This window comes from Electrona antarctica (genome assembly GCF_951216825.1).
Source record: "Electrona antarctica genome assembly, chromosome: 24".
NCBI lineage: Eukaryota > Metazoa > Chordata > Actinopteri > Myctophiformes > Myctophidae > Electrona > Electrona antarctica.
This window is the reverse complement of record NC_136803.1, coordinates 5190460-5211973: the sequence shown is the minus strand read 5'-3', so window position 1 is coordinate 5211973 and position 21514 is coordinate 5190460. Positions and strand designations below refer to the sequence as shown.

Genomic DNA, 21514 nt, shown 5'->3' with positions numbered 1-21514 from the left:
CTGTGACTGATTCCCTGCTAGATGTACTTCCCTAACAGTAACTCCAACCCTCGCCCTGCCTACAGAATACTATGACGAATAGAGAAAATAGCCGATTTACAAGGATGTAGACGTGTTATTTTTGGTACTTAAAATAACACAATACTTTTTTTAACCCTACTGTCCTTACTCCGGGGTGAACATGCATAACTATCAGATCTACAAGCTCACAACAAAATGCTAAATAGGCTATTTATGGCAAAGACATTTGGTGTAATTTGCCCAGTATGCGGCCCTTGAACCGATACTAGCCGTCCTTGAAGACGAGGCCAAATGAACATCCTCGGATGTGTGTGTGCGGACTGGTCCTTGCAAACCGGTGTGTGTGTGTGTGTCACCAGCTTGTGTGAATGACTTGACTCACTCTGTCTCTGTCGTGGTGTCTAGGGGCAAGGTGGTTACTGAGAGAGCTGTGACATAAACGATATAGGGCAGTGGTTTTCAAACTGTGGTGCGTGCACCCCTTGTGGTGCGCGAGCGCCTTCTAGGGGGTGCGTGACATGAAAAGTCTAATGGTGGTGCTATGGTTTTATTTTAAATATATTAACATAGTATGCCAATATATGGCAAGTAATGCAGAATATAGCCTATGCTGCATATATTATGCAATATTCAGGTTCATATATGTGGATAAAAAGGAAATATATGACTATATAGCTTATGCAATTTATATTTCCATGTGGGGGGTAACAGGGGGTGCATCAGTTAGGTCGGGAGGTAACGGGGTGCATCAGTTAGGTCAGGAGGTAACAGGGGGTGCATCAGTTAGGTCGGGAGGTAACGGGGTGCATCAGTTAGGTCAGGAGGTAACAGGGGGTGCATCAGTTAGGTCGGGAGGTAACGGGGTGCATCAGTTAGGTCGGGAGGTAACAGGGGGTGCATCAGTTAGGTCGGGAGGTAACAGGGTGCATCAGTTAGGTCGGGAGGTAACGGGGTGCATCAGCTAGGTCAGGAGGTAACAGGGGGTGCATCAGCTAGGTCGGGAGGTAACGGGGTGCATCAGTTAGGTCAGGAGGTAACAGGGGGTGCATCAGCTAGGTCGGGAGGTAACGGGGTGCATCAGTTAGGTCGGGAGGTAACGGGGTGCATCAGCTAGGTCAGGAGGTAACAGGGGGTGCATCAGTTAGGTCAGGAGGTAACAGTGGGTGCATCAGTTAGGTCAGGAGGTAACAGGGGGTGCATCAGCTAGGTCGGGAGGTAACAGGGGGTGCATCAGCTAGGTCAGGAGGTAACGGGGTGCATCAGCTAGGTCGGGAGGTAACAGGGGGTGCATCAGTTAGGTCAGGAGGTAACAGTGGGTGCATCAGTTAGGTCAGGAGGTAACAGGGGGTGCATCAGCTAGGTCGGGAGGTAACGGGGTGCATCAGTTAGGTCAGGAGGTAACGGGGTGCATCAGTTAGGTCGGGAGGTAACAGGGGGTGCATCAGTAACGCCGGGAGGTAACAGGGGGTGCATCAGTTAGGTCGGGAGGTAACAGGGGGTGCATCAGCTAGGTCGGGAGGTAACGGGGTGCATCAGTTAGGTCGGGAGGTAACAGGGGGTGCATCAGTTAGGCCGGGAGGTAACGGGGTGCATCAGTTAGGTCGGGAGGTAACAGGGGGTGCATCAGTTAGGTCGGGAGGTAACAGGGGGTGCATCAGTTAGGTCGGGAGGTAACAGGGGGTGCATCAGTTAGGTCGGGAGGTAACAGGGGGTGCATCAGTTAGGTCGGGAGGTAACAGGGGGTGCATCAGCTAGGTCGGGAGGTAACGGGGTGCATCAGTTAGGTCGGGAGGTAACAGGGGGTGCATCAGTTAGGCCGGGAGGTAACGGGGTGCATCAGTTAGGTCAGGAGGTAACAGGGGGTGCATCAGCTAGGTCAGGAGGTAACAGGGGGTGCATCAGTTAGGTCGGGAGGTAACAGGGGGTGCATCAGCTAGGTCGGGAGGTAACAGGGGGTGCATCAGTTAGGTCGGGAGGTAACAGGGGGTGCATCAGTTAGGTCGGGAGGTAACAGGGGGTGCATCAGTTAGGTCGGGAGGTAACAGGGGGTGCATCAGCTAGGTCGGGAGGTAACGGGGTGCATCAGCTAGGTCGGGAGGTAACAGGGGGTGCATCAGTTAGGTCGGGAGGTAACAGGGGGTGCATCAGCTAGGTCGGGAGGTAACAGGGGGTGCATCAGTTAGGTCGGGAGGTAACAGGGGGTGCATCAGCTAGGTCGGGAGGTAACAGGGGGTGCATCAGTTAGGTCGGGAGGTAACAGGGGGTGCATCAGTTAGGTTGGGAGGTAACAGGGGGTGCATGGCCAAAAAGGTTTGGGAACCAATTGATATAGGGTGATAGACAGAGGAGGAGATGGGGGGGGGGGGGGGGGGGGGGGGGGCTGGGGACAGGAAGCGAGAGTGAGTGAAGAATTACAGACGAGACGGAGCAAAGAGGTGTGTCTGGGAAATGCTTGGATGAGAAAACATCCGATTTTCTGGCCAATCACAGCCAGCCATTCTGGGGGATTTAAGACACACGTGTGCGTGCACGCGGGTGGCAAGTGTCTGCTTGCACTATGCTTTATGTGTTGAAATCCATGTAACCAAATTCCACATTCCATTCATTGCTGTCTCCATTTCATCGTGTGAACCAAATGCTCCTAGCTCCTAGAATAGGGAATGATAGATGGTGCACTTCTTGGCATAATAATACAAAAAAAAGATCTACTTCAAAGGACAGGTGCGTAGAAGTAGGCAGACAAACTTTGAGAAGCAAAAAGAGAGTCCTGGCTGCACACTGACTTCACTTACAGCCAAAAGGGCAGGTACTTTTCGGTCGCCGAAATGTCCCTGCAATAAACCTTTCGTATGTAGGCTCCTGTCTGTCCATGACAATTCTTTGGCACAGGCCCAAAACAACTTGTAGTCCTAGACAGGATTTCTTGTCTCTATTACCATTGTTGATTATCAGATTTTTCCCAAAAGTGCAATACCTTTAACCTAGCACACGCACACGCACACGCACGCACGCACACACACGCACGCACGCACGCACGCACGCACGCTCGCGCGCACGCACACGCACACTCTGCACTTAATAACCGACTAGGCTACTAGTAGTATTGTTGACTGTAATGTGCCGTAGGGCCGATAGGGCCGATACTCCTATTTTACCGCTGTAGTGCCGAAATGATTTCGGCTCGTCAGAAATGTTCCCCCCGAACCTCAAATGACGTCACATTGTAGGCTCTACAGAGCCGAACCGACTTTTATTCGGCTCTAAAATAGGAGTATGAATCGCGCCTTAGAATAAAATACAGAATTACATATGCTTCCAGCAAAAATATCAAACTACCTCTGTCTGATATAAGTGCCTTAGTGAAGCATCAGCAGCTATGCTTCAGATTATAGGTTTGACTCTGATGTGGGACGGATGGTATTGAAAATAGCCTGCAATTTAATGTGTGGGTTAAAACATCAGCACTTTCTCACCAAGCATGCACGTGCAGGCAGCTCTGAACCTACAGACAGGTTAATGAGGTTAGTATGAGCTACAGACAGGTTAATGAGGTTAGTATGAGCTACAGACAGGTTAATGAGGTTAGTATGAGCTACAGACAGGTTAATGAGGTTAGTATGAGCTACAGACAGGTTACTGAGGTTAGTATGACCTACAGACAGGTTAATGAGGTTAGTATGAGCTACAGACAGGTTAATGAGGTTAGTATGAGCTACAGACAGGTTAATGAGGTTAGTATGAGCTACAGACAGGTTACTGAGGTTAGTATGAGCTACAGACAGGTTACTGAGGTTAGTATGAGCTAACAACTACAGACAGGTTACTGAGGTTAGTATGAGCTACAGACAGGTTACTGAGGTTAGTATGAGCTACAGACAGGTTACTGAGGTTAGTATGAGCTACAGACAGGTTACTGAGGTTAGTATGAGCTACAGACAGGTTACTGAGGTTAGTATGAGCTACAGACAGGTTACTGAGGTTAGTATGAGCTACAGACAGGTTAATGAGGTTAGTATGAGCTACAGACAGGTTACTGAGGTTAGTATGAGCTACAGACAGGTTACTGAGGTTAGTATGAGCTACAGACAGGTTACTGAGGTTAGTATGAGCTAACAACTACAGACAGGTTACTGAGGTTAGTATGATCTAACAACTACAGACAGGTTACTGAGGTTAGTATGAGCTAACAACTACAGACAGGTTACTGAGGTTAGTATGAGCTAACAACTACAGACAGGTTACTGAGGTTAGTATGAGCTAACAACTACAGACAGGTTACTGAGGTTAGTATGAGCTAACAACTACAGACAGGTTACTGAGGTTAGTATGAGCTAACAACTACAGACAGGTTACTGAGGTTAGTATGAGCTAACAACTACAGACAGGTTACTGAGGTTAGTATGAGCTAACAACTACAGACAGGTTACTGAGGTTAGTATGAGCTAACAACTACAGACAGGTTACTGAGGTTAGTATGAGCTAACAACTACAGACAGGTTACTGAGGTTAGTATGAGCTACAGACAGGTTACTGAGGTTAGTATGAGCTAACAAAATACACTGCCTTGTATACGTACTGCCCTACAAAGCCAAAGTGCTGTAACTATGTTTTTGGACACACCAACTTTATTTGTGTATCCCAAAGGTCAAATTACAGATATGCAATTAGTGTAAGATCACTTACCGGTATATGCCGATATCTCATTTGGCTGAAACCAATGGGAGAAAAGAAAACACAAATGCTTTTAAATAGGAAATGCTTGAATATAGTATACACCTATTTATGACACGTGTTTATGTACAGTAGCGTCATGTAGTGTCAATTAAATAAGCATATGTGAAAATGTTCACTGAGGCCTCATTCACACGTACCAAACACCAATCAAGCAATGTTTGGTCGTTTTTTTTTGTTTTTTTCGGCCACCACAATGCTTTTCCAATGGGAGTCACATGGTTTGATCAAACATTTGTGTTTGATTGCTAATTGCTGGTGGTGTTCTGCCCTCCCCCCTCATCAAACAAAAATGTTTGGTCAAACCATGTGACTCCCATTGGAAAAGCATTGTGGTGGCCCAAAAAAACGACCAAACATTTCCTTGATTGGTGTTTGGTACGTGTGAATGAGGCCTAAGTAAAGGTTTTGGGTTCAAAACCAGCACGGATTAGTTTTTCAAATTTGTACCTGGCTCGTCTTTACCCATACCTAATCTTTTAATGAACAGCACACAAGAGAACAGGTTGAGTGTGAACCACAGTGGTGCAGCGGTTAAGATACAGGTCTTGCAAACACAATGTTCTTGGTTCAAAACCACCAAGGACATTTTTACAAGTTTGTATCTGCATTACCATAAGCAGATCTTACCATTATCTAATCTTTCAATGAAGAGCGTGCACAATACTAGGTCAATTATGAACTGTAGTGGTGAAGATACAGAACCAACAATCAAAAGGTTCTTCGTTCAAATCAAAATTTTCCAAGTTTTACTTGGCTCTTAATTGTACCTGTACCTGTAATCTTTCACTTAACAGCATGCAAGAGAACAGATTAAGTATGAACCTCTGTGGTGCAGTAGTTAAGATGAATGCCTCATAGCGTCAGTTCAAACCTCACCCATGGTGAAAGAGAAACTCTGAAAGATGGTAAAAGAGAAAGATCGGAACATGGTGTCAACTAAGTGATAGAGAAGACATCGGAATACAGCGCCTTGATACGAATGAGATTCTCACACCAATGGTCTCAAAGTGACAGAGATGAGAAGAGGCAGAGAGTAAGGTAATGGATTATATATTTGATTTATATAAATGTTGGTTTTGGTGTAAATCCTGGATTAGTTTATCCAAGTTTCGTGAAACAGGCCCCTGGAGCAGAGCTAACCCAAGTTCACAAACAGGTAAGACACAGCACAACACTGACACCTGCTGGACGCAACATTTATTACGTCTAGTGCAGATGGTTCCAGACAAAGCAATGTCATACAGGACAGGTGTCAATCAACTCTAGTCAACATATTACAGGTTTGACAGGGGGTGGGTCTAAAAAATAAATAGCAGGAAGGAACAGTCAGAGTGAGAGATTTGTGAAAACAGAGATGTGTGTATCAGCATGTTTGTGTGTTCGAAGCTGGGTTTTCAGTCAGTATTCCTACCATAACCAGCTGACAAGATGGGATGTGACTGTCAACTAACACACTAGCCTGCCCTGGAGGAGAAGAGAGTCAGGTGTGAGAGACATTTCAACAAGTTTCTGAGTGAGTATGGGTGCTATCTGAGAAGTGTAATGACAAGGACATTTAGTTAAAGTCATCATCATCATCCTTCGAGTGCCCTCGAGATCTGCGACACAAGCTGCTTCCACTGGTCTCTGTTGCTCATCGCCACACCAAGTTGATTCACAGTCAGTCCTGTGTCCCTACTCAGAACATCTGGAAATGTGAGAGGTCATGTTCCTCTTGATGGGCAGGGTAGTCTCCACAGAAGAATATCCGAAATGACCTGGTCTTTTGCTCTGTGGCAGTGTCCAGCAAAGCGGAGTCTTCTTTCTGCCACAACAACTGAGATGGGGGGGTTAATTTCTGTCCGGGCGCAACATGGCGGCATGTGATAACTGTTGTACTCGCCCATTAAATAATTCCAAAGACGTGGAGTGCCCACTGCTGTTATAAGAACCTTCCGCCACTGCCGTGCATAATTCAATTCAACCAGGAGCGGACGGAAGGGGTCTATGCCTGTGATACATGAAAATTTACGAAGTATATGAATCACAGACATTATAGGTCTACCCTAGAAGCATACTGTCATATTGCATACATTTCACTGTTTTCACACACAGGAGGGCATGTGAGGACACAGCCATAGGAGTGACCTATGGCTGTGTCCTGTATATGAAATGTATGTAATATCACAGCCATTCTAGGACTAGGACCTTTAATAGTGTTCCAGGGGCAGGATAGGATCCAGGTGCACACAGACAATGATAGTGATTCACTGCTTCTTTCTCTTTTTCAAGACTGTGACGCTGCTTTAATTATCTTAAAATAATGTGGTTAATTAGGCCTAAATGACTATGGTGCCCACATATCGTGTATCCCACTACAATTACAACCAGAAAATAACAGATCCTCACAACGCTGTGAGCGTGTAGATCTACTATACTACTATGTTCAGTGCACGACACTGACCATCGTGCGACGAATTAGGCCTATATAACAATTTTGATTGTGCTTTAGGCCTAGCTCTGGTCCATAGCATTAGAGCTATGGATCAGAGCTACTTTAGGCCTACAAATTGCACATGTCTTTTGAAGCAGTTATGTTATCTGACATTGTGGCAGTGGAAGCATGTGGGCTACTGTAGGTTTAACATGTACATTAAATAGAAATGGGAATAAAATGTTATGGGTCACGTCACTGTAAAGCCCAAACCACACCAAGGGGTCGGTTTGGGACAAAAACGTTTTTAAGGTCAACCACACCAAATGCTTCTCATTGAGTTGCAATGAGTTACACTTTTTTTTTCAATCACCTTGCCAGTATTCAGTCAGTGCAACCAACCATAGAGTGCAACCTGTCATCTTCCTGGTTAGACCCAACTGACTACCTTTTTAGATTGAGTAACCTACCTATATTACCTGGTTAGACCATGCTGTTCCCCAGGTAACTCCAAAATATCCCCCACTCCTATAATCACAAAATACCATTACCTAAACCCCTACCATATGCATGCACCCTCAACACACTTACAGTTAGCATTATGCAATTTAGCTTACACACATGATTACATTCATTATAGTCCACTCCAACCGGAACTAATAAAAGGGGTGCGTATACGAAGTTTTTTTTTACCTCTGACCTGGTGCCAATTTTTGTTTTACACCTCTGCTGCTTAGCAGACAGTATGGTGTTGTAGAGGAGGTCTCCCCGGACGCGTGCGTATGTCACACTAGTCGAAACATAGCAGGGATTTTTGTCCAGTGTCCACTTTAGTCCACTGTAGTCTGGAAATGGGAAGTTTTTTGACATTTTTGACCTGTGACCTGGTGCCAATTTTTGTTTTACACCTCTGCTGCTTAGCGGACAGTGTGGTGTTGTAGAGGAGGTCTTCCCGGACGCGTGCGTATGTCACACTAGTCGAAACATAGCAGGGATTTTTGTCCAGCGTCCACTTTAGTCCACTGTAGTCTGGAAACATAGCAGGGATTTTTGTCCAGCGTCCACTTTATAAAGTCCATGCTCTCCAGTGAATAGCATTTATCCATTTAGATAACTTTTTAATTACTTATCTTTACACAGAAACATTACTTATTACTTATTTTTACACAGAAACATAATGTGTGTCCTATAGCATCGTTTAAATGCTTAATTAATCGTTTTAATGTGCAAATTAATCTTTTTTTCAATACTCTAGAGGGTACTCTTATTTTGAAGAGATCGTCCCCCGGAAGTCTTATATTTGCTAGCTTAGATTTGCTAGAAAACAGTGCCGAAGACATGCAGGAGTAAAGTTATCTTATTGTTAAAGTTTAAAACGTCTCAAAGTGAAACTTACATTGTTTGACGGACTAATTCCATTGCTGTTTGTGTGCGTCTGTCCGTCTGTTGTGAACACTTGGTTGGACTTTGGATTTGTAGGCAGAACAACGAGGTTTGTTTATTTGAGTTGTGTTTACGTTATGTTTGTATCATATCATTACATGCGTGTTGTCGTGAGAGCTTGTTTATAGTCGGACGTTGGATTTAGGCTGATATTAGAATGGTGTACTTCTGCGTGTTGCCAAGTGTTTGCACATGGACTATTGTCTCTATGAGGTTGGTGGATTGAACGAGGGTAGTATTAGCTTATAGTATACCAAACTATACTTGTGTAAATTAAATGATTGCACACAAACATTTCATTTCATATTCAGTACACTTGGTGGAGTGGATTTGTGTGAAGTGGACCTCTACTAGCCGCAATTTGCAATTCTAGATCTCTTTATAATGTGATGAATCTAGAGTTGCAATACCCTCCATTGACTTTTTTTTATTTTTACAACTCTAGCAGTGATTCTCAACCTGTTTAATTTCAAGGACCCCTATTTCGACATGCATCCACGGACTCCCATTTAATGGCATTTCTATCTCTGGGACCCCCAATTTATATTCTCAACTCAACTTTATTTATATAGCACATTTTACATGACCAGGTCAACCAAAGGGCTGTACAGGTGCAAAGAACAGAACAATACAATATAAACAGCCATTTAAAACATGAAAACAAGCATTTAGAAGAAATGAAAGCAAAACTATCCAATATAAGCAGACGATACAAAGGAGCAAATAATGCAGACTAGTGAGGGGAACAGGGCTACCTCAACTGACATTAAAAGCCAGGGAGAATAAGTGGGTCTTAAGCAAAGATTTAAAATCTTGTATCTTTTATATTGTAAAATCAAAGTTAATTTAACTCTTGAGTGTACAATGGGGGTCTGTTTGTTCCAAACTATAATTTAGCTGGGAACCCCCTGGAACTCCCTCAAGGACCCCTGGGGGTCCCCGGACCCCACGTTGGGAACCACTGCCTTATATCATCATTATGGGAGGGAGAAGAGTCTAGGATGTGTAGCTGACATGATGTTTAATGCCACAATGCATAGGAACCAAATGATGCTTACTAGTTGTTCTCACTCTCTGAGAAACATGTACGTGTTCATTTGTCAAAGAAGTAACCCAGAGAAAGAATCCTGATACTCGGACTGCTCTAGTGGCCAGTCGTTGCAGACTGGCTGTACTCAGTTACAAATGCTTGTTTAACTGAACAGAGTGTAGTAGCCAGGACTAGCGATGAAAATGATCAGTTAATTGTTAATTGATAAGCATATCAATCAATTAACCGGTTAGTCGATAATCTGTGTTTTTTTGTTAAACCCCAGCTGCGTGCCCTCTTGCTCGTGCTACATGTGCGAGTAGAACCGCCCGCTTGCAGCCCCAGCTTTGGCCAGTAGGGTTAGGCAGCTTCAACGTTTCCCAGCCGCTCTGGGGGTTGGTGTAAGCACATGTAACAGTAATGTAGTGTGTTGTCTCTCCACCTCACCTCAGCCATGAGTTAAACCACATGTAACCGTAATGTAGTGTGTTCTCTCTCCACCTCACCTCACCTCAGCCATGAGTTAAACCACATGTAACAGTAATGTAGTGTGTTCTCTCTCCACCTCACCTCAGCCATGAGTTAAACCACATGTAACAGTAATGGTGTGTGTTCTCTCTCCACCTCACCTCAGCCATGAGTTAAACCACATGTAACAGTAATGTAGTGTGTTGTCTCTCCACCTCACCTCAGCCATGAGTTAAACCACATGTAACAGTAATGTAGTGTGTTGTCTCTCCACCTCACCTCACCTCAGCCATGAGTTAAACCACATGTAACAGTAATGGTGTGTGTTCTCTCTCCACCTCACCTCAGCCATGAGTTAAACCACATGTAACAGTAATGGTGTGTGTTCTCTCTCCACCTCACCTCAGCCATGAGTTAAACCACATGTAACAGTAATGGTGTGTGTTCTCTCTCCACCTCACCTCAGCCATGAGTTAAACCACATGTAACAGTAATGGTGTGTGTTCTCTCTCCACCTCACCTCAGCCATGAGTTAAACCACATGTAACAGTAATGGTGTGTGTTCTCTCTCCACCTCACCTCAGCCATGAGTTAAACCACATGTAACAGTAATGGTGTGTGTTCTCTCTCCACCTCACCTCAGCCATGAGTTAAACCACATGTAACAGTAATGGTGTGTGTTCTCTCTCCACCTCACCTCAGCCATGAGTTAAACCACATGTAACAGTAATGGTGTGTGTTCTCTCTCCACCTCACCTCAGCCATGAGTTAAACCACATGTAACAGTAATGGTGTGTGTTCTCTCTCCACCTCACCTCAGCCATGAGTTAAACCACATGTAACAGTAATGTAGTGTGTTGTCTCTCCACCTCACCTCAGCCATGAGTTAAACCACATGTAACAGTAATGTAGTGTGTTCTCTCTCCACCTCACCTCAGCCATGGCTGACAACATCATGGATGCTGCCTGGCAGAGAGAATCACCACAGGCTGCCAAGAGGATGAGACTGGACACTGACCATGTGAGTGACCGTTTTCAAGCATCATTACCAGATCAGCAACATGACTCACAGATTGATAGTAGTTTATTTGTCTTGGATGTTGTTGTTGTTGTGGCACTTCAGGAGGACGGCACCAGTGTACCTCCATCCTCCCTGGATGCTGAGGTGTTTGTTGACCCCCACCATCCCAACAAGCTGTTAGAGGGTCTCAACAGGCTGCGTCTCAACAGTGTCTTGTGTGATGTGATTCTGTGCTGTGAGGGACAGGAGGTCTCCTGCCACCGTCATGTACTGGCCTCCTTCAGCCCTTACTTTGAGGTAAATACACACGTCTATTGACCTGCTGGTGTTCAGGCAATGATATTTCCAGTCTGCCTTGGCTTTTACATGAATCAATTTATCATTCTACACAAAATGAATTAATCAGTTAACAATGTAAATAAGAAAACTATGGACACTCCAAGCCAACCGTTCTCCTTTCCAACGTGCACAGGCCATGTTTACATCTGGTATGAGGGAGTCCACACAGGACAGAGTGACCATCAGTGGAGTGGAACCTCAGATGATTGGTTTGCTGGTGAACTACGCCTACACGTCTAAGGTCTCCATCTCTACTGATAATGTACAGGTAATGTATTTTATTATTATCATAAACATCAGTCATTGTCTCCATGTTAGTCCTACATAACATCAGTTCCCCATAAAGCTAATGTGTTCATTTGTTCTAGTCCCTGCTAGCGGCATCAGACCTGCTGGAAGTCACGGCTGTTCGAGAGGCCTGCTGTAAATACATGGAGCGTGACTTGGACACCACCAACTGTGTGGAGTTTTACTGCAGTGCTGATGACCACTCCTGTGAATGGTTAAAGAAATTCAGCTTGGATCACATTCTGGAACACTTCAGTGTCATATTCCAGAAGGTCAGTGGTTGAGGATCATACATTTCTCACAGTGTTTGTTTTATTACCATTACTTTTTCTTTTCTTTTACCCCACGATTTTGCAACCCATTTTTTCACCCAGTGTCAATTATCTAATGTAATCATGGTGCTACGCTTCCTCTGCCAACCTGGGGGGGGGGAGCGGACTGACATCATGCTTCCTTCTATGCATGAGGAGTCCAAGCTGCTTCTTTTCACCTGACCGGGGGGAATTTCCCCGGCCGGACGTAGCGCGTGGAAGGAACACGTTATTCCGACCAGTTCCTTTCCCCTCCATCAGGCGCCCCGGCTGGCCAGGGGGAGATAGTTTAGAGACCAGGATTACTGCATGTTTTTTGTGAGGGTACCTACCCTAGGGGACACGGGGAGAACATGCAAACTCCACACAGAAAGGCCCTTTCGCCAACCCCGCATCGGGTATTGGCACTGATGACGCGGAGGAGGGAACACGCCCCCAGCACCCACAGCGTCCCCAGAGGGAATCGAACCCAGGACCTTCTAGCTGTGAGGCGAAAGCACTACCGACTGTGCCACCGTGCCCCTCTTTTATTACCATTACTAAACTTCCCACCATCACAACTGACCCAGACCACCTGGGTAGAAACACGCAATCAGTCACAGTGATTAGATATATGCATATTAATAAGCTACAGTCATGAGCATTTCACTAAACAAATCATCTATCATCAGTGAACACTTCAGACGAGAAAATGTGACTTCAGTGTGAAGTATGGGAACAGTGTCTTCATCTATCAACTAATCTTTTTTTCTTCTTCTTCTACCAATAGGAAGAGTTTCTCTCTCTCTCTGTGGAAAGGCTGACAGGGGTTCTCTCCAGTGACCATCTGAATGTTCCAGAGGAGGACATGGTGTTTGAGGCTGCCATGCTGTGGTTAGACAAGTGTCCTACCCGCAAGCAGAGCTTTGGACAGGTCAGTCATTTCTTATTCTCTCACCTTGTAAGACAATCGTAGGTCTCTATCAATGTCATGTTGATCACCCAATATCCAGTTGGACTAGTATTAATACTTGGTGTTCTGTGTTCTTTAAGGTGTTAGAGCACATCCGTCTGCCTCTCATCAGTCCCTCCTACCTCCACACTGTGGTTGAGAGTCTGGATGTGGTGAAAGAACAGCAGGGCTGTCAGAGGTTCATCTCTGAAGCAAAGGGGGAGCAGCCATACTCTAACACAGCACGCCCACGCAGGACCACAGGTACCCTGCTGAACACATGCATGCATGTTGCACCTGATGATGCACCTTTTATTTGCCAATAAAATATATGACTGTGGTTTTCTATTCAGGCTTCATAGTGGTTATTACATCATGATTCCATTATTTTTTGTCATTTAGATTTTTGCGCTTTTATACATTTCAAAATCCACACCAATTGTCTCCTGGATTAATTCAGTGACTGCTATTTGTTTTGTTTCCTCTCTGGGGAGAGAGTTCCAGAGGGTTGGGGCTGCCACACTGAAGTCTCTATCCCAGAAGGTTCTACTCTCCATGGGGAGAGAGTTCCAGAGGGTTGGGGCTGCCACACTGAAGTCTCTATCCCAGAAGGTTCTACTCTCCATGGGGAGAGAGTTCCAGAGGGTTGGGGCTGCCACACTGAAGTCTCTATCCCAGAAGGTTCTACTCTCCATGGGGAGAGAGTTCCAGAGGGTTGGGGCTGCCACACTGCAGCCTCTATCCCAGAAGGTTCTACTCTCCATGGGGAGAGAGTTCCAGAGGGTTGTGGCTGCCACACTGCAGCCTCTATCCCAGAAGGTTCTACTCTCCATGGGGAGAGAGTTCCAGAGGGTTGTGGCTGCCACACTGCAGCCTCTATCCCAGAAGGTTCTACTCTCCATGGGGAGAGAGTTCCAGAGGGTTGGGGCTGCCACACTGCAGTCTCTATCCCAGAAGGTTCTACTCTCCATGGGGAGAGAGTTCCAGAGGGTTGTGGCTGCCACACTGCAGCCTCTATCCCAGAAGGTTCTACTCTCCATGGGGAGAGAGTTCCAGAGGGTTGGGGCTGCCACACTGCAGCCTCTATCCCAGAAGGTTCTACTCTCCATGGGGAGAGAGTTCCAGAGGGTTGGGCTGCCACACTGAAAGCTCAACCAAATACATTTGGTTTCTCCTTCATTCTTAAATCTACTCTGTCTCACCTGCTCCTTCTCCTCTGCTTGTTGAAGTGATTGTGATGCTGGGAAATACTAACAAAGTTGAGAGCTTCGATCCACTGACCAATCAGCGGAAGACTCTTGGACGACTGCCCATGGCGTGCATAAAGGAGTATGCTGTGTGTTCATCAGGTGAGGATTCCCATCCCAGTCAATCAATTTAAGACCTGTACTGCAGTGGTAACCAACCTTTTCAAGCCCAAGGGCACATTTTATTATGCCACTAAAATGTGTTTAAAACAATGTAAAATGAAAAAAACACAATTGCAAGCTCAATGCATGATCGCACATTCACACAAAGACTAGTAGTTTAAATAAGAATAAACACTATATTAATCTAATAATAACCAATATATAATTAAGACAAGACAGCTCGGTTCAATATATTTAACATAATTCCTCCTATGTCATGTATGAGCAGCTAAATTAGTTCCCATGTCTTTGCAAAGTTGCTGAGTCCCGGCAGATGAACGTTGCTCCAGTTAGATTTCTCCAGCCAGGATGAAGATACCAGGCAGCCGTTCGCTGCGTTCGCAGTAGCCTTTTGGTCAATCTGGGAACACACTTTACATTCTTGTGAATCTCACAGTGCTACAGGGTCTAGAAGCATTTATTCTAACAATCAAGGTATAACTTGTTTTTAATTCTGCTCTTTCTCCACCATAGAAGGTTCCAGTCTGTATTTGGCTGGAGGTTATGATGATGATGATAACGATAGTAGAGAGATGTGGCGCTATGATGTTCACCATAACTCATGGCTGAGGATGGCTCCCATGAATGAGCCACGCTTTTGTTTCAGTAAGATTGACAACATATATTTTATGTAATTTGATAAATAATTCTAGACAATATCAGAATATGGAAATTCATTAAACTAGCAGAGGCACCTGTACAGGTAGCAACATCTATGAGTTCCAACTGCAGAATAATGACATCACAAGTGGATCCAGTTGATAATTGTACATACTGTACTGACTGTAATATTGACCTAGCAGTAAGACGCCCTGAGGGGCGAGAAGCCCTTGGTGACGGCAGACTGCTGGGTGAGCGCTGGCGCTTTGGCATGGTGGGGTCAGATCAACATATGGAATGAATTCTGTACTGGCCATATATGGAGCGTGTCTTGAGTGCACAGGGTTTGATGAGGTCAGATCAACATATGGAATGTCAGAACAGGAAGGACGGGTGGGGGGGATCCTCATATGGCATGTCAGAACAGGTCAGTGTTGTGATCTTCATATATGGAGATGGCCATATATGGTGGCGTGACGTGTCACGAGATGTGATGTTACGAGGTGTGACCATATATGGAGGTGTGATGTCACGAGGCGTGACCATATATGGAGGCGTGATGTCACGAGGCGTGGCCATATATGGAGGTGTGAGTAACGGGAGATGCAGGTGTTCATAGTAAATGTAACCTACGATCGCAATAAATGTGGATCCATTACTATTGTTAAATATGAAGTAAATGTATATTCCTGTATTAGAGCAGTGGTGTGGTCAGGCAGCAGAGAGTTAATACTACTTCTATTCCTGACATACCGGTAACACAGAATGGGAAATATTGGAGGCAGGGTGGATTTAGCTCTTCAAACATGATTTCCAGAATGTTTATTTGTGTATGAGAATGCCAACTTATAACATATAAAACATTTATGCAGTTTCATGTTTATGTTTTCCCTGTTCAACCCCACATGTTCACAGGCCTGGTGATGCTGGATGGATGTGTGTTTGCAGTGGGGGGCTCAATGGAAAAATACCACCCGCACACAGACTCCTGGAGGCTCATGGAGTCTGTCGGTGTGGCAGAGCATTACGATAATGACGGCTGTAACGTGGTCGCTCTGGATGGACATCTCTATTGTTTTGGTATGGAACAGATTTATGGACCTGCAGGTTCAGCCTGTAGGTGTTGTGCAGTTGGGGTGTCATGAGATTGTGTTATTCATGTTCCCAGATTGGTGTATGTCAAGCATAATGGTTCACTGAAAATGTACAAATCCTTTGTTAATATTATGTATCCATGCTTCTCCTGTTGACAGTGAATAATGTTTTGATGTTTGTGTCCTCCTGGACTCTAGTTGGCACTCAAGGTGGTGAGCTATGTGACCAGGTGGCCAAGTACAACCCTAAAACATCTGTGTGGACACAACTCGCTCCTATACAGATTCCACGACGTCAACCAGCTGCTTGTGTTCTGAATGGAAAGATCTACGTTACAGGTATCATACCTCTACTTAAAGGCTCTTAGTCAGTGGTGGAAGAAGTACTCTGTTTTCTTTTTACTTAAGAATAGCGATACCAGAATATAGAAATACTTTTATACCCGAGAGAAAGTACAAACGTATAGGCATACAATTAAAAGGTGCTTGCAATACCAAAAATAAAAATACTCAATATGCAAAATGGCCCTTTTCACAGTTTTACTATTTAATTGGAATAAGTAATGTATTCATCACTTTAATGTTAGGTGTGGTTAGGGCTGACCCAAAAAAAACATTTGTTCGATAAGCACGGGAATCGATCTGGAAATAAAAAATCGACTATTCTATTTTAAAAAAGCCGCCCATTTTGGTCAGCGAGCCATGCTTGTGCCTCGCAACGCCTCCTCCGTCCTCACGTGTTAACGAGGAAGTCAACAAGTGCAGCTACAGTCATGCCGTCCACGCAGAAAAATAAGTAAAAAGTGATATGGTTGCATTTTAAAATATGCAAAGAAGTCCACGGCCACTGTCCACGTGCCATGGGTGCACGTGGTCAGTGAAGAATTAGTTTCTTACCTTGTGGCTCGTGCTGTTTGTTTGAAGAAAGAAGCATTATAATCCAAGGTTTGTTTGTCTGGAGATCCAACACTATGTCATATTATTAAAGTAAGTACACTTTAAGAAGAGCTGGTCATTGTGCTGCAGAGAAGCTGCTCCGCTCTGCTAATTGATCTGACCTATATTTGCGCAACTGACTGCATGGCATGAGGCCTAATTACTTATTTGAATTTGGCAATTCCAATAGTAACCTACAGTATACACATTTCAAAAGGCTTTCATATACTATTTTCTTTTTCTATAATTTTTTATCCCACGATTTTGTAACCCAATTATCTAATCCTGGGCTCTACACACCCTCCGCCAACCTAGTCCCCATATATGGGGGACATGGGGAGAGCAACGGACTTGAACTCATGCTTCCTTCATGCCTGAGTGTCCAAGTTGCTCCTTTACACCTGACAGGGGGGAGTTTCCCTGGTTGTACGTAGCGCGTGGAAGGAACACGTTATTCCAACCAGTTCCTTTCCCCTCCATCAGGCGCCCCGGCTGGCCAGGGGGAGGCAGTTTAGAGACCAGGATTACTGCCTGTTTTTTGTAAGGGTACCTACCCTAGGGGACACAGGGAGAACATGCAAACTCCACACAGAAAGGCCCTTTCGCCAACCCCGCCTCGGGTATGGGCACTGATGACGCGGAGGAGGAAACACGCCGCCAGCACCCACAGCGTCCCGAGATTTCATATACTATTAATATTTTTTCTAATAAGGTTTGTCCTTATAGATAGAAATGTGATCATTTTTGTATAGTTTTGGATATGAATTAATTAATTTTTAAAGCATTTCTCCCAGGCGGCTCTGATTGCAAAGCTTCCGCTTTTGGTCTGCGAGCCATGCGTGCGCCTCGCAGAAAGCGCTCGTCGCGCTGCTGTCATAAAGCCTTGATTAAATGACGCTTTATTTCAGTTAATTTCACGGCAAGAGAAGCAAAATGCTGTTTGTTTACACTTGACAGCGTGTGCTGTTTTGAATGGTAGCCAAACTGTTACTTTTAGGCCTACCATTATTTCGTTTTTTTGTTTGTTTTTAGTTCCTTGATAGAATAGAGCCTAGAGGGAACGGAACGCCATGTGTCATTGATTGATTTAAGAGTTCATTCATGTTACGGTCGGGTGGTGTTTTTTTCACATCTGAGTTTCAGTTCAATTTTAAGAGAAGCAAAATGCCTTTCGTTTACAATTGCTGCTTTGGATTATATATATTTTTTTAATTTGAGAGGTAGGCTAATGCCTGTGTCAGGCACTGTTTCATTGTTGACTTTGCCGTTTTATCATCATAAGCCTAATTTTGTGTCACTGCTTTCATGAAGGCTGATACACTTCTGTGAAATGAACATTTTGTTCATGTTGTTTATTGTTAAATAAAATAAGCTTAATTTAATTAAGACCAATCCAAGTAGCCTATGCGTTTCTCTCTACTATTTGCATCTTCTGCTATATCGCTGTTTTATTATAAGCCTAATTCATTGTGCGTCACTGCTCGCCACCCCAACATTTTAAAAGTAAGTAGTGAACTGTCAAATAATTGCAAAAAAATAAATAGTGTTTGCCTCTTAAAAGACAGGAAAAAGGAAACATTCAAGTAAATTATAAGTACACTAAAAGTATTCAGTTACATTCCACCACTGATCTTAGTTCCATAATAGACTCACTTAAACATTATAGTTTGGGCTCATAATAAAACACACTAATCCTGTTAATTCTTGGTTGTCTATAGGTGGTTGTAATAATAATTGGAAAATTGAAAATACGATGGAGTGCTTCAACCCCCAGACCAACCAGTGGACCATGTGTGCCTCCATGCAAATGGAACGCGGCTGGTCGAAGGTTAGAATGGTTGTGGTGGATGGAAAGATCTACGTTCTAGGAGAGCGAGACTCCCATGAGGGTGAAGACGATGACGATGACGAGGATAAGTATGACACTGTTGCTCCTTGAATGTCTGGGGAAATGTGTCTTCTTGTCCACACCAGACATTTCTCTCATGGCTGTTTGTTTGTGTCTCTTTTTGTAGTTTTATCCGCAACATGGAGTGCTACTGTGAAGAGACGGACACGTGGACAACTGTGGGAGAGATTCCTAATTCTCGCTTCGAGCTCGAATGTGTGTCTCTCAAGCTGAGGAGGGATCACGGTCAACCCATAGATGATGAAGAAGATGATTCTGATGGTGACTAGGGTCGGGGTATGGAACCGGAACCAGCATTGAGGAGCTGGAATCTGTTCCATCACACTTGGAACCAGTTTGCCACACTGTCAGAGCTGGTATGTGGACTTCATGTCTGCTAGACAATTACAATAGCAGTGGTTCTCAAACCTTTTTATTTTTATATCAAGCACTGACATAACTCTGAGTTAGACATTGTGTTTAAACAAATCTATATAATTTTGGCCTTCATTAAAAGGTTTGATAAATATAGGAATCATCAAAGGGGAACCGTTAAGGAATCTGACTGTTAAGAGGGACTCGTTAACAAACCAGAATCGCTCCTCGTTTTTTTGTTTTACACCTCTGCTGCTTAGCGGACAGTGTGGTGTTGTAGAGGAGGTCTCCCCGGACATGTGCATATGTCACACTAGTCGATACATAGCAGGGATTTTTGTCCAGTGTCCACTTTAGTTCACTTTAGTCTGGAAATGGGATCTTTTTTGACCTTTCACCTCGCTGTATGGTGTGCCAATTTAATTTTTACACCTCTGCTGCTTAGCGGACAGTGTGGTGTTGTAGAGGAGGTCTCCCCGGACATGTGCATATGTCACACTAGTCGATACATAGCAGGGATTTTTGTCCAGTGTCCACTTTAGTTCACTTTAGTCTGGAAATGGGATGTTTTTTTACCTTTCACCTCGCTGTATGGTGTGCCAATTTTTGTTTTACACCTCTGCTGCTTAGCGGACAGTGTGGTGTTGTAGAGGAGGTCTCCCCGGACATGTGCGTATGTCACACTAGTCGATACATAGCAGGGATTTTTGTCCAGTGTCCACTTTAGTTCACTTTAGTCTGGAAATGGGATAGTTTTTGTATCTTTCACCTCGCTGTATGGTGTGCCAATTTAATTTTTACACCTCTGCTGCTTAGCGGACAGTGTGGTGTTGTAGAGGAGGTCTCCCCGGACATGTGCATATGTCACACTAGTCGATACATAGCAGGGATTTTTGTCCAGTGTCCACTTTATAAAGTCCATGCACTTATCTTTACACAGAAACATTACTTATTACTTATTTTTACACAGAAACATAATGTGTGTCCTATAGCATCGTTTAAATGCTTAATTTATAGTTTTAATGTGCAAATTAATCTTTTTTTCAATACTCTAGAGGGTACGCTTATTTTGAAGAGATCGTCCCCCGGAAGTCTTAAATTTGCTAGCTTAGATTTGCTAGAAAAACAGTGCCGTATACCCGAAGGGAACTCTTTTGCCCGAACACTACACACTGTGGAAGGAGGGATGAGATCCTATTACTCTATGATGAGAACAGACAGAGACAGGTACGCTTAGACGTCAGAGATTTACATTCCTTCTTCACAAGTCTTACCATTATGCTGTACTGTTTAATCCTAAACTAATGTGCATAATTATCTGTTCATTTAGGTGTATGATGAGATCGGCACGTCCGCACCTTCCAAGAAATACACAGACAACTCTGCGCCCCCTCTGCATAACTCTGAGCTGCCGGCTGCACCCCCCCCTGCATAACTCTGAGCTGCCGGCTGCACCCCCCTCTGCGTCCCCCCTGCATAACTCTGAGCTGCCGCTGCACCTCCTTAGTTTCAATAAATGCATTTGTTACATTCTGTCTTTATTTACTCTATACCGGTCCATACCTATGCTATGCAGAGCTGTTTAAATATTAATTTGGTAGCCGCCGTTACAGTCACACAAACTGAGTGTGCACATAAGGCCCATAAGACAATGAAAATGAGATGTGATCCAAAGTCCAGAAAATAATTTCCTTATTTCACAGTTTATAATTTCCCTGAAATTGCTTTAATGTGGAGTTGTAGTAGCAAACTCTAAAATTGATGACCTTGTGGCAAGTTTGAATGAATTGCTAAATGTAATACATGGTTTCAAGCGCTAGAGGGTAGCATTGGCTACCAAACGTCATGTTTGGCATTTAGGTGCTATTACATTATATCTATCGGCAATTCGTCATTTTACTGGTAGGTTAGGGCAGGGGTTCTCAACGTTTTTGGCCGGGGACCCCCGAAAATGCTTTGGCAATGTCGCGGGACCCCCGCCCCGCCCCTCCCGACCCCCAATATAAATTGACTGCTACAATAACCTTAATAATAGAGACAATACACCATAAATAAATACTGAAACCAGATATAATCATTAGGGAAGGTGTATGCATGTACTATGTGTACTATATGTAAACTCTTCATTTCCATTTTCCAGCCATTCATTTTTTTTTATTTGGGGACCCCCCGCTCGTCGCGCTGCTGTCATAAAGCCTTGATTAAATGACGCT

At 44.3% G+C, this 21514-nt stretch overlaps 1 protein-coding gene across 6 annotated transcripts; it reads left to right on the top strand.

Moving 5' to 3' along the window:
- Positions 1-8506: 8506 nt before the first annotated feature.
- On the top strand, positions 8507-20861 carry LOC306917032 (kelch-like protein 24). Of its 6 annotated transcripts, none has more exons than XR_013789088.1 (15): positions 8507-8660; positions 11048-11130; positions 11233-11427; positions 11603-11737; positions 11838-12029; positions 12838-12981; positions 13101-13263; positions 14229-14348; positions 14886-15014; positions 15924-16088; positions 16301-16441; positions 18757-18955; positions 19054-19303; positions 20357-20528; positions 20632-20861. XR_013789088.1 is itself a non-coding variant. In XM_079495155.1 (13 exons), the coding sequence occupies exons 2-13, from the start codon at positions 11050-11052 to the stop codon at positions 19214-19216; spliced, it is 1830 nt and encodes a 609-aa protein (XP_079351281.1). In that variant the 5' UTR covers positions 8507-8660; positions 11048-11049; the 3' UTR covers positions 19217-19622. The 6 variants fall into 6 exon arrangements, 1 of the variants encoding a protein (XP_079351281.1); XR_013789089.1 differs by having other exon boundaries at positions 14883-15014; positions 15924-16082; XR_013789090.1 differs by having other exon boundaries at positions 14883-15014.
- Positions 20862-21514: the final 653 nt, after the last annotated feature.

Excerpts from the sequence above, each read along its gene's own strand:
- LOC306917032 (XM_079495155.1), top strand. The coding sequence starts at position 11,050 with ATGGCTGACAACATCATGGATGCTGCCTGGCAGAGAGAATCACCACAG. Across the intron at positions 11,428-11,602 it reads CCTTCAGCCCTTACTTTGAG|GCCATGTTTACATCTGGTAT; the intron begins GTAAATACACAC and ends CAACGTGCACAG. Across the intron at positions 13,264-14,228 it reads ACGCCCACGCAGGACCACAG|TGATTGTGATGCTGGGAAAT; the intron begins GTACCCTGCTGA and ends TGCTTGTTGAAG.